The following is a 17016-nucleotide window of genomic DNA, read 5'->3' as shown; positions in this document are numbered from 1 at the left end:
TTCATGCTCGCAAAACGTGTAAATTGCAGTCACGTAAATGATATAATTCGGTCATTTGAAATCAACCCAGGCTCATTCTGAAAATGTACCCATGTATACATTTCTGTAGAGCGCCAAAAATGTCCAAGGAGCTACGTTTTTTTGCAGTTCTAGTTTTGCGAATCCACCAGAGGCTGCTGTGTACGCGAACGCCATTCCCGCCTGTTGTTCTTGCGTAAATCCACCAGAGGTCACTGTCAACTGATTGTTTGACTAACTGACCGATCGACTGACCCAAACCCAACCAATAGTGTTTTCAAAAGCACTGTTTGACTGTTGTTTAAAATAAGCTGAAAACAACAACAAAAGACCAAAAAGAGAAATATTATAAATAATAATAATAATAATAATAAATAATAATAATGGCATAGAAATTAGGGCTGCGCGATATTGGAAAACTATTACATTGCAATATATTTTGCCACAAAAAAAACGCAATGTGAATACAATTTTACTAAATGAATTGAAAAGCTCTATTTGGAAAGATTTCATTCATTAAAGATAGATTGGGATGATCAAGTCTTTTTTCTGTGTTTGCATAAACGATAACAAATTACAAGCATATATAAACAACAGAGCAAAGTTAAAAATAAAATAAATCGTGCTTTAGGGTTTTCTAGAGACCTAACAGTATTCAGGTACAAAAATTGAACAAACATAAAATAACATGGCCATCATTGTATAAATTATTTTAAAATAATAATATCTTTATCTTTTAGTCTTTAGATTATTTATTAATCCTGCTAAATGAGTATTGTGGATGCACACATTGCGATATCGATGTTCAAATGATATATTGTGCAGCCAGAATAGAAATATTGAAGAAAAACACCAAATGAAATTAGGGGGGGAAATAGTTTACAATAAAAGTAGCCTACTACTAAAATAACACTGGGATGACTGATAAATTGTTGATTAATTATTATTGTTTGCTGCTAGAAAACCCTTCTGTATCTCACTTACAATAAAACTCAATTTCAAAAGAAAACGTACAGGGAAACTACTGGAAATTCGTATTTACGTCAGGAAAGTCTCAGCAGCGGAAATCGTCATAGCTGGGTAAACTTTTGCATTCCAATGAGCTCAAATAACAAATGAAAATCCCCAGGATAGTATTTTTATGATTTTCTAAAAAAAATCCTCAAAAAGTCCTGCTTTTGGATGCTGTATTAGAAACACCTTGCATAAGCGTATTTTTTTATGCAAATATGATGTAATAAAAAGTATAGCTTTATAAATGTACATACTGTACGTTTTTAAAAATCTATACTTTAAAAATTTTAAGGTGCTGATGACTATTAAACACATCTTCAGCATCTTGTGAAAAGTACTGTGGCCGAGAGAGCTTAACGTGCTGCAATTTAAGAAAACACATGTAATTACAGAAAACAGCAGCAAATTAAGAAAAGATCTTCATCCGTTTGACAGCACACATGCTGCAAATCCTCACAATGCATACACGTTAAAAAATGCACTGCATTTTCCCACAACGCAAACAAATTAATAAAACGTGCTGCATTTTTTCACAACGCAAACAATTTATGAAAACGCACTGCATTTTCTCACAACACAAAAAGAACGGAACATAATGGAAATGTTTCAAGAGGACCCAAAAAATGGACACCACCATGTCGTGACTATTGCTCAGTGAAGTTGTAGGTGGTCTTTGAAAGGTAAGTTTTGTTTGTTTATTTTAATATCCTGATTTCCTTGCCTTTAGTAATTATTAGCATAAACAACTATAACCTAAATAGCTGAATCCGTCATGTTTTAGGGTCTACTTGAAACATTTACGTTGAGTTCTGTGCTATTTGAAAGTATTGTGAGAAAATGCAGTGCGTTTTCGTGAAATGATTGCGTTGTGAGAAAACACAACATGTTGTAATAATTTGTTTGTGTTGAAGGAAAATGCAGTGCGTTTTTTAAAAATGTGTTTGCGTTGTGAGGATTTGCAGCACATGTGCTGTCAAACGGATGAAGATCTTTTCATAATTTGCTGCTGTTTTTTTTTGTTATTGCATGTGTTTTCTTAAATTGCAGCATGTTAAGCTCTCTCGGCCTCCGTATAAAAGGGCCTATAATTTAACTGCAACTTCAACATAACCGCTGACTTAGTGAAGGGCAATATCAGAGGTGAAGAAAGTTTGCTGCTGCCTTGAGAAATTGATCAAGGATCAAGCTAGATTAGGCTTTTGAAGTGCTTTGATGCTACCCATCAATGGATCCATTGAAAACAGCGTTTTTCAGCTTTCAGACCCAACCAACAGCACGTATTTCCATCAATCCCTAAACATAGGGCCAAATTCACAGGTGATCACGTCATAGTCACAGCGCTCAGAAAAATACAGTTCACGAGGACATGAATGAAATTTCACACTATACACTACACCATGATGTGAACCGTCATCCCAAATGGAATACTATATGCCATATGATAGTTATCATAATTATTCGATTTGGAATTCATCAATTATTATTATTATTATTATTATTAGTTTTTCGCATTTTAAAGAACAAACCCCAAATCCCTCCTATGCCAGCAAATAATAATAAGTAAACATATTTGAAATGGAAATACATATGCACATGCACGTCTACAACTGTACAGATATTTAATCATATTCCTCCATGAGAAATCTATACCTGCACTTATCCACAAGTCAAGTCAAATATCTGCATATGTACATTACATATAGAGCATATACACATATGAGAGTACAAATCAATACAGATAACAAGAGGAGGAAAAAAAATGAAAAAGGAAAAGAGATTAAAAAAATAAATAATAATAATAATAAAAAGGTTTTCGGAGGAATTCATCAATTATTTATGTCACAAACATCTGATAGTTGGGTGAGCCATATACAGTGCATCCGGAAAGTATTCATAGGGCTTCACTTTATCCACTTTTTTATGCTACAGCCTTATTCCATAATTACATAATTCATTAAAATTTAAAAACCTGAAAAATCACATGTACAAGTATTCACAGCCTTTGCTCAATACTTTGTTGATGCACCTTTGGCAGCAATTACAGCCTCAAGTCTTTTTGAATATGATGCCACAAGCTTGGCACACCTGTCTCTAAGCTCTATCAGGTTGGATGGAAAGCAATTGTGTACAGCCAGAGATGTTCAATAGGATTCAGATCTGGGCTCTGGTGGGGCCTTCATTGAGATGTGAAGCCACTCCGTTGATATTTTGGCGGTGTGCTTTGGGTCATTGTCCTGCTGGAAGATGAACCCTCAACCCCACTCTGAGGTCAATAGCACTCTGAAGCAGGTTTTCATTCAGGATGTCTCTGTACATTGCTGCTTTCATCTTTCCCTCTATCCTGACTAGTCTTCCAGTTCCTGCTGCTGAAAAACATCCCCACAGCATGATGCTGCCACCACCATGCTTCACTGTAGGGATGGTATTAGCCTGGTGATGAGCGGTGCCTGGTTTTCTCCAAATGTAATGCCTGGAATTCACTCCAAAAAGTTAAATTTTAGTCTCATCAGACCTGAGAATTTTGTTTCAGATACTTTTGGCAAATTCCAGGCGGGCTGCTATGTACCCTTTACTAAGGAGTGGCTTCCGTCTGACCGTCTGATCAGTGGATTGCTGCACAGATGGTTGTCTTTCTGTAAGGTTCTCCTCTCTCCACAGAAGAGCACTGGAGCTCAGACAGAGTGACCATCGGGTTATTGATCACCTCCCTGACTAAGACCCTTCTCCCCCGATCACTCAGTTTAGATGGCTGGCTAGCTCTAGGAAGAGTGCTGGTGGTTTCAAACATCTTCCCTCATTGGAACTTTCAGAGCAGCAGAAATGTTTCTGTAACCTTCCCCAGCCTTGTGCCTCGAGACAATCCTGCCTCAGAGGTCTACACACAATTCCTTTGTCTTCATGCTTGGTTTATGCTTTGACATGTCCAATCAAGTGAACTCCAATTAAGCTGCTAAAACATCTCAAGAATGATCAGTGGAAATAAAATGTACCTGAGCTCAATTTAGAGCGTCACAGCAAAGGCTGTGAATACTTATGTGCATGCGATTTTTCAGTTTTTTTTTTATTTTGGATATATATATTTTTATATAGCATCATATACAGTCAGAGCCAGAAAAAGTTTTTAATTTGTTCATCTCTCGAGTCCTCGATTTGAGTCGTTCATTAATCACATGAAAGACAGAAGCCAATCAAATGCATTTAGAGCTGGCAAAAGATTTGGTCCGTTCGTCTCTTTCATTCATTTCATTCGTCTTTCATTCATCACGTGAAAGACAAAAGCAAAAGAAAGTTGAACGAATCATGGCTCCTTTCGGCTCAGACTGTGTGCATTGTTTAAGCTTATATGGGACTGTCTACGTGACGTGAACGAAATACTCAAATTTGAAGACTTGTCAGAAAAAGGGAGCTGACATAATCATAGACAGGTAAACAATAAATCATTATTTTCTCTCTTTCTTATAGCATTCTAGTTATGACTTGTTTGTAGTGCGAGCAACATTTGCTGTACTGTAGATGAGTTTGGAAGCCACTCATATCATTTTAATGATATTTTGGCAAATTGAATGAAATGACCTGAAAAAAAAAGGTTGGTTCACCTCGCTGAACTAGACTCAAACTCAGTAATATTATCAGAAATTCTCATCACTAATGCTTTGCTGTCTCCACTCTCCACTGTCCTATAAAAAAAGGTTAAACAAAAAAAACAAAAAAGAAAAACAAAACCGTACTGACACCAGACTTTTATACTGTTGTTAAATTATTATTTTTTTTTAATTGCAAAATCATGTTGGCAACTGCTCTTGGCCTTCCTGAGTTCGAATCCCACTTATCCCAATTTGTGGACTTTTCTCGATCCAGCCAACCTTTTTTCTCTCCAACTTAAATTACTGTCCTATCACAGATGCCAGAAATGAAACGCCTGAATTAAAATAAATTACAAAGTCATGCAGTTAAGCCAGAATTGCTTTTTTGTGGAACTGAAATTGGTACCTTTTATTTCTTATTTTTTTAATGCTGCTATTAAACTTGTGTAAGCTAATGTTTTAGATCCACCAAGACGAGCATAAAAAGACAAAGATGGAAAGAGAGAGTGCTGGACCGGAGCAGATGGAGCAGATCTTCCTCCAGATGTCTGAAGGTGCCACTCTCACCTGGAACCCAGCAACAGATGTGCTAATCACACACATGGACAGACACACACACGCTTCCTTTTCTTCTTGTGCTTTCTTTCCAACACACATAAACAAGCAGATAAAAACACAGTGAGTATTTCTCACCGGCACCCAAAAGCAATATCCAAACGCTCCTGACTTTAATTTTTCTCCCGTTTCTTTTAAGTATTTATGAGATTTTGAAAGGGGGTTTGGTGTGTGTATGTGTGTGTGGTTCAGCATAGTCAATGTTTTTGCTTGAGTTTGAGGTTTCTAATTCTTAAATGAAAAAAGGCTTATTTTGACCCTGGGGCTGAGCATGCACACAAACACACACACACAGACTGCAGGAGAGGCTGACAGGTTCATCGCTGAGACAAAGTGGTGTGCAGGAGAGCAAGTGCGGTTTGGAGAGCAATTCAGGAGAAGCAAAGGCAACCATTCTGCACAGTAGAAGAGTGGCTTCACGATTAGCACTGACTCACTGCTTCTGTATCAGTGTGATAAACTGGATTAACTTCACAGATAAAACACAAACATTGGAAAATTGCTTTCACTTGAACAATGTATTTTCGGAAAAACTGATTATTTTCAACGCCCATTCTGACCCGCTTTATAAAATGCTCAGTTTTTAAGGGTTGGGTCATTTAAGGATTAAATGGCCACTGTTTTCATTTTCCAAACTATTTTCCAAAGTAAACCAATGCTCCCTACGTCTTTAAAACCATCATAAGCTGTATGAAATGATCTAAAAAAAAAAAAAAATAAATAAAATAAATAGCCATGCAGTTGGCCGCCCCTATGACAGTCACCGTACAGTACATCCGGAAAGTCTTCATAGCGCTTCACTTTTTCCATATTTTTTTTATGTTACAGCCTTATTCCGTTATGAACGAATGACTCAAACCTGATAGAAGACTCGAAAAAGGAACTAATCTTCTTCTCCACCTGCACAAATGTGCGCATGCGTGAATGAACGAATCACTGTCTGAGAGGACTCATCGTTTTTGAGTCATAAAAAAGATTTGTTCAAAATGAACGAATCATTCAAGAACAACCCATCACTAGAAAGCATATGCAGCGTAGAGAGGGCAAAATTGACAAAGGACCTTGAGCCGGGCATCGAACTCGGGTCCCCGCAACCACCTCGGTACTATATGTTGACACACTAACCATTAGGCTATTGGTGCCAATTTTCTATTTTTTTATTTATTTTAAATAATGGGACGTTATAATTCGCCAAGGACATGATTTTTTTTTTAATTCAATTCAAACTGAATCTGACTAAAAGCAGGGTGTGAACTACAGGGGAGCTAGGGGGAGCCCGGCTCCCTTAAAAATTTTGGATATTTTGGGGGGTCTCAAAAAACATTGACAATGCGTTATTTTGACGTGCGGTTTCATTATTGTGTAATGTGATTATGAATTATTATGTGTAAAAGTGCAAAAATATCATTCCTGCATGACGGCGATTTACACCTCACTTAAAAAAAGATAACTACGAGCTATTCTTGTCATGAGCATCAAGGTGTGGGGGCGCTGAGGAGCAAAGTCCAGTCATGTCAAAAACAGACAGCCAGAAGTTTTCATACGGACGTTGAGACACTGCTTATTCATTTTCCGAATCAAATAATGTGACCTTGTTTTGTTTTATTTGCTTCATACAGTAGACCAATAGTATGTTCTTTTTTTAAACACCATGACATTGATGTAAACATGTTGGATAATTAAGCTGAAAGCAGGGTAAACTTGACTAAACGGAACCGCTTTCAATGGTGTTTCTTTTATTTTCCAATTCGCGACTATGATTTACCAGAGTGAAAAGTGAGATCCTATAAGATTCTATAATATAACACATTTTTTATATGCTGTCTTTAATGGTATCATCTTGAGCTTATAGAGAGAATAGAAAATGATAAACGACATGACGAGGTTATTTATTTTGTTGTCAAGTGAAACATATTAGTGTTTGTTGATTTTATATAAATGAATGTATTCCTCTCACGGAAGCACTGCAGATCAAATTAGACAACAATGTTCTGTTGTTTAGGCTGCTGTTGTTTGTGCATGTAAAAATAAATCCCCTCAAAAGATATTTTCAAGGGCCAAAGAAAGTTATTGATGGGAAAACAAGCACTTTTTAGTGAGAAAGTAAACCGAGTTACTTTGTAATATTAGTTACAATTGTATAAATATTTGTTCTACATTTATATATTTTTTGTTTATACATTGCTGTTTAAGGACAAGGATCCTATGTGTTTCATAGTCTACATTATTGTGGCAAGGGACTCTCAAGATCAAAGCGACCCCCCCACCGGAGAAAAAATGGGTTCCCCCAAAGGCTACGGTATAGCTCGAACACTGACTACAAGCATTTTGTTCCATTTACATCTAAAGTTGTTATTGAATCCAAACATGCTGAAAAGAATTTCACAATTTTTTTCCTGAATAAGAATTGGTTTATGTTCCTTTTGTTGTTATATTTCTGTTGGCCATATTTATAAATAGAACTGCTTATACAGTATGACAGATTTGGAGGAAAGCTGAGTGAAAACTGGAGAGGCTTTCTATTTTGACTGACCTCTGACCCCAGTAATTTTTTCTACATCAATGACAGAATGACTAACTATACAAAGCAAATGAAAATTCTAGACAAACTGAAGTTGGTAAAAAGATCAGCAAAAAAGTCATAATCAGGACAGCAGTCAACAAAATAACTCAAATTTCAGGTAGAAAAAACCTCTACACTCTCAGAAGTAAAGGTACGAGAACTGTCACTGGGGTAGTACCTTTTCAAAAAGGTACACATTTGTACTTGAAGGGTCCATATTGGTACCTTAAAAGTATATATTAGTACAAACAAATTTTAAGAGGAACACTTGTAGTTTTTAGGTACTAATATGTATCCTTGAGGTATTATTATGGACCTTTTATGTACAAATCTGTACCTTTTGAAAAGGTACCACCCCAGTGACAGCTTGCGTACTGTTATTTCTGAGAGTGTAGAGAGAAAAAAAGTCAGATCATACATTGTAAAATACCTGTTAATTAACTATTTCTGTATTTTGTAATTCACAAGTATTTTGCATTTATTTACGGTTGTGAACTGCATTATGGGACTTTGATCTTGACATTTAAGTAGTTTGAAATAATATAATGTATAAGAAATAACGTATAGAGAAATAAGTCTGTAAAATAACAGAAAATGTACTGGCAGCTTATTACAATTTTTTTTACAGTAATAACAACACCAGCCCAGACTATATACAGTATGAGCAATATCACATGAGTAGCAGTGCAATGTGGCTGTACATCGGCACTTGTGGGAAGCGTGCGTTGGCACGAGAAAGATGTGCCATGTAGCCATATCGCACTGCTACAAGTGTGATATTGATATATACAACAGTTCAACTGCAAAATCGTGTGTATAAAAAGAAAATCAAACACGGAGAGTCTAATAACTCTTTTAAAAGAGAAACTACTTTCTTCCGCCATTCCTTCATATCTGCAGCTGACAGTTAGAACAGCAGAAACCGTTGCTACTTCACACATGTCAGTTTAGAGCTAATATTTGAATGATTCTCTAGCGTGATGTCTAAAGTGATGACAAAACAGGTGATTTTGCTGACATTTTAAGATTATAAGGCTGAACGGCAGGAAATGCCATCAGTCTACAGAGATTTTCCAGTATTTCTCTGTTGCAATCGGGAGATCACAATATTACTATGGTATAAATACAGCACTACCACATACAAAAGAGAGAGATCGACTTATGCTGCATTCACACCAGACATGGAAAAAGCATCAAGTGCGAGTGATTTACATGTTAAGTCAATGCAAAGATGTGAAAAGACATTCTGCAGCGCAATATGTGTGAATGAGGCAGCGCAAATGACGGCGTGAGTTGACCGTTTTGCGCGATTGACGCACTTAACCTGCGTTTCGCACATATCGCTCGAGTTGGAAAAATCTGAACTTCATTGGACATTCGCGCTGCGTTTACCAATCAGGAGCTTTTTCTTGTAGGGGAGGGATTATGACGTAGCGCCTGTTGTTGGTGTCCCATGGGAAAATCCTCCTGCCGACACCGACAATAGTTGATTAAAGTGGGCTCGGCTTAGTCGGATGCACCGCTAAAAGCTTCCGTCATCAAGGTTAAGTTTCAGGAAGAGTTTATGAACTCACAGAGCTGGGTGCACCTCTGAAAGTATGTAGTGGACTCAGACACAGCTCCAAACAAATTGACGCTGTTTTTCAGCCTTCATAAAGCACATAAACACAGCTATTTTCTCAATAAAATCCATGTTAGCCATTTAGCACTGAAGCTACAGTCACCAGGCACACAGAAGCCCTGCCTATGACGCAATTCTGTGTCTATTGTAAAGTGGATTTGACGCACGAATGAAACGGATTTGACACACGAGTAAACTCAAAATGTTCACGCATCTATTTACGCGCGAATATTGCGCGTTCTGCGTCTTGTGTGAACACAGCATGAGAAAGTCACTTACCTGTTTTTTAATGATTTGATCGGCTGTAGTTTCAAATTACGCTGGTTTTCTCTTAGGGATTATTATGCGGTCTCTGTCACCATCTTGTGGAGGAATATTGTCAACTGTCTTTGCTCAAAGACAGGCTAAGGGCCGCTGACTCGCTGTCTCTCAGAAATAATAAATATTTAAAAATAGGCACTATCCTTATAAACAAAGACTACAGAATACACAAAACATGTCACTCGAATCTTTTTGAATGATGAAAAGTGTAACTGTCAATATGGTGAATAAAGCCCCGCCTACTAGTACAGGAGTCACAATCATCGATAGCTAAATGGTGAAAAAAGCCCGCCTTCTAATACAAGAGCCAATCATCGATCGCTATAGACTGACGAAACTCTGGGGGAGGGGTTCAGACCAGACGTGAGTTTCTGCAGATTTAATGTGATTCAAACGTTTAGAAATGAACTTAAAGGGACAGTTGTTTAATTTTATTGCCGATTCCTAATTTGAAATTCAATCGTAAGCTTGGTAAACAGTTTTGGAGAATTTGATGTTTCCCTATTCAGGCAGAATGCCCGAGCATAATGCCTGAGAGGCATTTCAAAGATAGCCGCCAAGTAAAATGACTTGTCTTAAAGGAACTTTGCTATAAATAAACTGCATAGTTGCAATCTAAACAACTACATTCTTGCCTCAAATAAACATCGTGTTGCCCCACAGCAGCAGTTTTTGTCAAACTGTAGTGTCCTCTGCTTGTTGCTATACATGGGCGAAGTAATACACAACTGTGAAGGGTTAAGAGGCCGGACGAGTGCTGTTATTTGCAGAATATCGCATGGCTATCAAACAATCAAATTCATGAACCACACAGAACTGTTGTATAAATCACTTTAAACTATTACAAATGTTAATAAAAGCCACTTTTTTAAACTATTCAAGGTTTAAAGTTGTTGGAAGAAAGATCAAGGTCCCATAATGCTATTCAAAACATAAATAAATGGGGGGAAAAATAAAAACAATCATAAAATACAAAAAACTGCTAATTTATGCGTTATTTTTTAACTGAGCAGTAAAAAAAAAAAGAGCATGATTATTGGACAATGTAGATCTCTCTCTCTCTCTCTCTCACACACACACACACAAACAAACAAACAAACAAACATACAAACAAAGTATACAAGAAGAGCATCCCTTCCTTTATTATTTTACAAGAGTTTTGTACAATTCATTCAGATGCCGCGATTCTAGCGTCCAATTTCCGAACAGCCTACGAACGACACAAAACGACAGACACAAAAGCAGAAACTAAAAAGCAAAAACCCCTCCACAAAGTCCTGTAAACAAACTAAAACAAAACAAAAACAAAACCCAAACCCAACGGAAACTCCTCCCCGCTGGTGACCTCTGGCCTTTTAGAACGACGTACAGAAACGCTTGCTAGGATACACACATAAATAAAACAATCGCTTTCAAATGCGACACATTTTTTAAACACTTCTTCATTAAATCCGGGAAAAAACTGACATTTAAAAAGGTGCAAAACAGGTTAAAAAGGGGCGAATGTACAAAAGTGGGGCGAGATCAGGAGCTCATTTCCATATTGGAGGAACAATGAAGACAGACACACACAAATTTAAAATGTCTTGATTGTTTAGTCGTGTTGTACGGAGGCTCTTTTTCATGTTCTGATATCCACACACACACACACACACACACACACACACACACCAAATGCACCCAACCATCTGTGCCTGGGCAGTAGAGTGTGTTGCGCACCATGTGTCCCACTGTTATGTGTCAAGCGAGCATCGGCTGGCTCATATGGCACTGCCCCCGCGCACACACACACACGGAGGGCTGACCTGGACTCTTACACTCCAGTCTGAGAGAGTCTCGGCTCAACGGGAGCTTTGATTCAAAGCCCAGAACCATCAGAGACTCCGAGTCCCAGTCTGAGTTCTGCAACACATCACCCTTGTTCAGATTCATCAGCTCGGCAGCTGTTAGGGGCGGAGCTGTAATGCAGAGAGGCGAAGCTTCGGTCACACTTTCAGGGCACAGGCCGTGAAAGACTTTCTAGGCTCAAAAAAATGATGTTTGTTCAAACTACTTATTTAAAACGAGCTGAAACAACACCATTATCACAATTGTTGGTAACACTTTATTTTGATGGTCCATTCTAGTATTAGTAGATTGTCTGCTTAATATCTGTTGATACTGCTCCTTCAACAGACATTTAACTGACTAGAAACTTTGCAAGTACATGTCAACTTACACTAATCTTAACCCCAACCTAACAGTCTACTTATAATCTAATGAGAATTAGTTGACATGTAGATGCAATGTAACTTAAATTCAACAAACTGACCATCAAAATAAAGTTACCCAATTGTTTTATGTTCAATGAACTTAAATTTGAATAAACAATCAAGGTAACTTAATGAATTTGTGTTGAGACAAAATGAAGGACTTTTGTAGAGTCCAGCATGTTTTATAGTGTACACTCTAAGAATTATGTTTGCTGTTTGTTCAAACTACTTATTTAAATAAGCTGAAATAACACAATTTTTGAGTTTAATTTAATTGTTTTAAGTTGAATCCACTTTAATTTGCAAAAACTAATAAGTTCATATTGTCATTCATGTTGTCCCAGCTCAAATCGATTGTTTTTTTGTGTACTTAAATGATCAATAAAATCAATTAGTCTACACTGTAAAACCCAACAGTCAACTTTATCAAATGAAATGAGTGTAGTTAACTTACAATTGACTGAAAGTTAATTCTACTCATTTGAAAATAGTTTTGAACTCAGTGTTGAAGGTAATGATGAGTTAATTAAATACCTCATTACTTCAGCTTAAATGGAGTAAGTTCACAGTACTCATTTAGATTAGAAACTCAAATGGTTTGTAGCAATCAGTTTTCTCAAATGTTTGAGTTGCCTTAACTTATTGGGTTTTACAGTACTCAGTTAGTTTGAGTTCTTTTCATTTATTGGGTTGTACTTTGTTCAAATTGCTTTGTTTACTCCGTTTATGGATTAAGTTCAAAGTACTCATTAGGATTAGTTTTTGAACTTAAATGTTTTTTTGCAATCGGTTTCCTCAAACGGTTTGAGTTACCTTAACTCTTTGGGCTTTACAGTGTATATGTCTGTTTATGGTATTTTAAAGGGTTGTGTGGCTGTTTTGAAATAGAATATTAGCATGCTGCGCAAACATATGTTATTACATTCAATATAAAAGGTATAATTCATAATTATTTCATTAAATCAGAACTTATTCCAATTAGCATTGGAATTGAATACATTTCATCTGTGTATCAAATTATTTTCAAGACTTTCTTGTGCATTATTAAATTAAATACAAATTAGCAATTCAGACTTATTTTACCCAACCATAACTTTATCCAATTACCATTAGTCGAAGTATGCATATATGCCAACATTTTTGACAATTATACTCCATTTACCCTACACGACCTGATAAAAGTCTTCTAGTTGATCATTTGGAAAAGTGGCAAAGGTCGATTTTTCTGATGAATCATCTGTTGAACTGCATCCCAATCATCACTAATACTGCCGAAGACCTATTGGAACCTGCATGGAGTCAAGATTCTCACAAAAATCAGTCAAGTTTGGTGAAGGAGAAATTAGGATTTTGGGTTACATTCAGTATAGGGCCGTGCAAGAGATCTGCAGTGGATGGCAATACCAACAGCCTGAGGTATCAAGACATTTGTGCTGCCCATTACATTACAAACCACATGAGAGAGCAAATTCTTCAGCAGGATAGCGCTCCTTATTATACTTCAGCCTCCACGTCAAAGTTCCTGAAAGCAGCGAAGGTCAAGGTGCTCCAGGATTGGCCAGCCCAGTCACCAGACATGTACATTATTAAGCATGTCTGGGGTAAGATGAAGGAAGAGGCATTGAAGATGAATCCAAAGAATCTTGATGAACCAAATGATCAGCTAAAAGTCAAGTTATTATTTGTTGTTCATAAAAATTGGATAAGTGGCAACTTCGGTCAAGTAGTGTGAATTTATGTAATAACTTTTAGCTTTATCTTTTTTTAAATCAAATGTAAACATGTACAGCTGAAATATGCTGTACACATGTATAAACATTTTTATTAAAGGAGCTCTCAAGAGTAATCACATATATAATACATTAATTGGCTTCAAGCTGCAAATTTGTTATGAATGAAAAGTGACAATTTTAGTGGCCGATCCCACCGAATGCGCTTTTTGCCTTTTTTGAATGATTTACAAATGGCTGCTAGCATTTTTGCGTGCTTCGTGTTTTAATCGCCTGCTCCGCCTCATGTTTTTGCCATTGCGCAAGGTACGCTTGCAGTTAAGAAAAAAAGGAAACTTTTTGAGCAGATCTTTTTCATTCTCCAAACAAATGAAAGCGGAGGCGGGGTTTCCATTGAGGTGACAGCAGTGTTTGTGTTGTCAAGACGACTACAGAAACTTTTGAAGATGAAGGAGAGACTGGTGGTTGCTGTTTTGAGTTATCCAGAGCTGTATGACTTTACAAATCTTGAATATCACAATATTATTAAATATTAAAATAATAGCAACATCAACAGCAACACTCGCACACAATACGCAGCTGATTCCGTCATTGCCTAGCGTAATAAAAAGCACATAAAAAAGGCATCGCGGTGCTTCTCGCGGTTTTGGCGAGTTCGATGTGATGGGTCCCTTAGCAATTTTTTTAGAATAAAATAATGAATCAAAAAAAAAAAAATCCGATTTTGATAGTCTAACAAAATATACATAGAGTAGAAGCTTGAAAATAGTTTGATATTTTTGTGTGAAAATTGGTTGAAATTTTTGTAATTACACTTACGAAAAATAATAGAAAATGTGTACATCCATCCATCCATCCATCCATCTATCTATCTATCTATCTATCCATCTATCCATCTATCCATCTATCCATCTATCTATCTATCTATCTATCTATCTATCTATCTATCTATCTATCTATCTATCTATCCATCAATCCATCCATCCATCCTTCTATTTATCCATCCATCCATCCGTCCATTCATTTATCTATCCATCCATCCTTCTATTTATCCATCGATCCATCCATCCATCCATCCATCTATCTATCTATCTTTCCATCCATCCATTTGTATGTGTATAACCCCTTTATCCATACAGCACAGAGTATAAATGCTACATAACTAGCGGTATGCTAGTAGACTATTCCAAACACAGCCCCTCTGTGTGTGTGCATTTATGCATGTTTAAGTGGAGAAGGGAAGACAATCTTTTTGTCTGAACTTTCACACAGCGCTGTGGCCTGTCAATACAGGGGCAGCTGGTGTGTGTGATGAAAAATTCAGTGTGGGTCATCTGGGAGACAGGAACTCACACACACACTCTCACACACACACACACCTGGCAGACAGCAGTGGGTCGTGGGTTCTGTGTCTGTGTGTGAAAAGAGCTCTGAAAATTTAATGAGGAGCATCAATTAATGACCTGCTATGTGTGACCCCATTTCCTTCCTGATGCATTTTTGGGATTTTCTCTTTTCTGTTGGATCCCCAGGAGTCCGTCACTTTGACTCTGTGTTTTGTACCTAGATTTGTCGAGGTCTATAAAACATGGGTCCACATGCAGTGGCGTCGCTAGCTTTTTCTGCGCCTCCTGTTTGTGACGACCAAGACTACATCAGACACAAGATTAACTCTGGTGTGGAAGAATTCATTTGATGAACCTGAATTTAAAACGCTCTACTTCACAAAGCTTCATCAAAAACCTGTGCAAAGCAGGAAAACTGTTTGTTCTGATTGAGTTCTACAGGTCTAGCTGATTGTCAGAGCATCTCTAGTACAGCGAATCCAAAGACATCTTGCCTCTGGATCCACCAATGAGCTGTCAGATTGGGCGCTGCCACCGTGACATCATAAAGTCAAGGCACTCTGGGAATCCAACTGGCGCACGATTAAAAGTTGCTACCTTTATTTTCTCATGACAAAAATGGCCGTGTCTTCTCAGGCGTGTGTATGCGGCTGAGTCGGACAACCTGGGAAGGGGAAGGCGGCACGTCCTGTCTCTGAGGTCCTTTGGAATCCTGGCATTCGTAGTCCACCCTGATTGACGGGCTTCTTCCTTTCATCTCCTGTTCCCTGCGCCTCTGTTCCTGTCGCAGGAGCTCCTGGGCCTCCAGAAGGACTCGGGCGTTGTATCCGCCGCCCACGGAGGAACTGGAAGATCCCGGAGCAGCCGAGAAGCCATTCCTGCAACCGTGACGGGGAACGGTGCGCGGGATAGAACGAGGGCCCTGGTAGCTGGAGTATCGACCGCTGTCTTTAGCTGCCTGAAAAGCGTCTACGGATGGACCCGTCCTGTCCCACTCACTCTCTGACGCCGGGGTGGGGGTCTTACGAGGGTGGCTACACACAGGGAGAAATAAAAAAATGTAGAAATTACATTTATGATTTAAGATTTTTGGTTAGGAATCCTAACATTTCCTAAGCAAAGTATTTTTGCTGCTTGTTCAAATTACTTGTTAAAAATGAACTCAATCAAGTTTTTTTAAATGGTTAGCTGAAATGGTTCCAGCCCTCAAGAGGGAAAGGTTACAGTTCTCTAGATTCGACAAACAGAAGATGTATGATAAAATATGGGGCTCCTTCCTTAGATGTACATGTTAATAATGTCTCTTTAATTATTGTTTTCTGTATAGGTTTTTTCTCCTACCTTTTTACATGTCATCCTGTTTGGTTTCTTATTTGTTTTGTATTCACATTGGTTTATTGTTGAACAATGACAGCCTGTGACGCGCTCCCTATATTGATTACCATGCTACTCTGAATATTCGCTCTGAAATAGCATGTAAGTATGGCTTATTAATAAGTGTAATTACTGCCGCCTACTTTAGGACAATTCAATTTCATTCTATATCTAATTCTATGTCATTCTATTTTGTTTCTTATTCTCTTAGTCTGATTGAGATTTTTTTGATGGTACTGTATAATTATAATTATATAATTATAGATTCAATTTATGGTCATATATACTTGCAAAACAAAAGAATTAAGTTTTGAGAAATAAAAATACAATTTGCAAGCAAAATAGAACTGCAAATAAAAATCAAGCAAAAAAAAAAAAAAAAAAAAAAAAAAAAAATATATATATATATATATATATATATATATATATATATATATATATATATATATATATATATATATATATATATATATATATATATATATATATATATATATATATATATATATATATATATATTTAAACACAGTTGAAGTCAGAATTATTAGCCCCCCTGAATTATCAGCCCTCCTGTTTAT

The 17016-nt window shown here is 37.2% G+C and overlaps 1 protein-coding gene across 2 annotated transcripts in view; it reads right to left on the bottom strand.

Moving 5' to 3' along the window:
* Window positions 1-14774: 14774 nt before the first annotated feature.
* Window positions 14775-17016, bottom strand: part of pard3ab (par-3 family cell polarity regulator alpha, b) — a 207983-nt gene continuing 205741 nt past the window's right edge. For both annotated transcript variants that reach the window (XM_056480059.1, XM_056480065.1), the window contains one exon: window positions 14775-16098. In XM_056480059.1, coding sequence (XP_056336034.1) covers window positions 15672-16098 — 427 coding nt within the window. In that variant the 3' untranslated portion in view covers window positions 14775-15671. The remainder of the gene's footprint in view (window positions 16099-17016) is intronic.

The sequence above is a fragment of the Danio aesculapii genome, chromosome 2, assembly GCF_903798145.1.
Source record: "Danio aesculapii chromosome 2, fDanAes4.1, whole genome shotgun sequence".
Taxonomy (NCBI): Eukaryota; Metazoa; Chordata; class Actinopteri; order Cypriniformes; family Danionidae; genus Danio; species Danio aesculapii.
The sequence above is the reverse complement of the archived record's forward strand: the minus strand, read 5'-3'. Positions and strand labels throughout refer to the sequence as shown.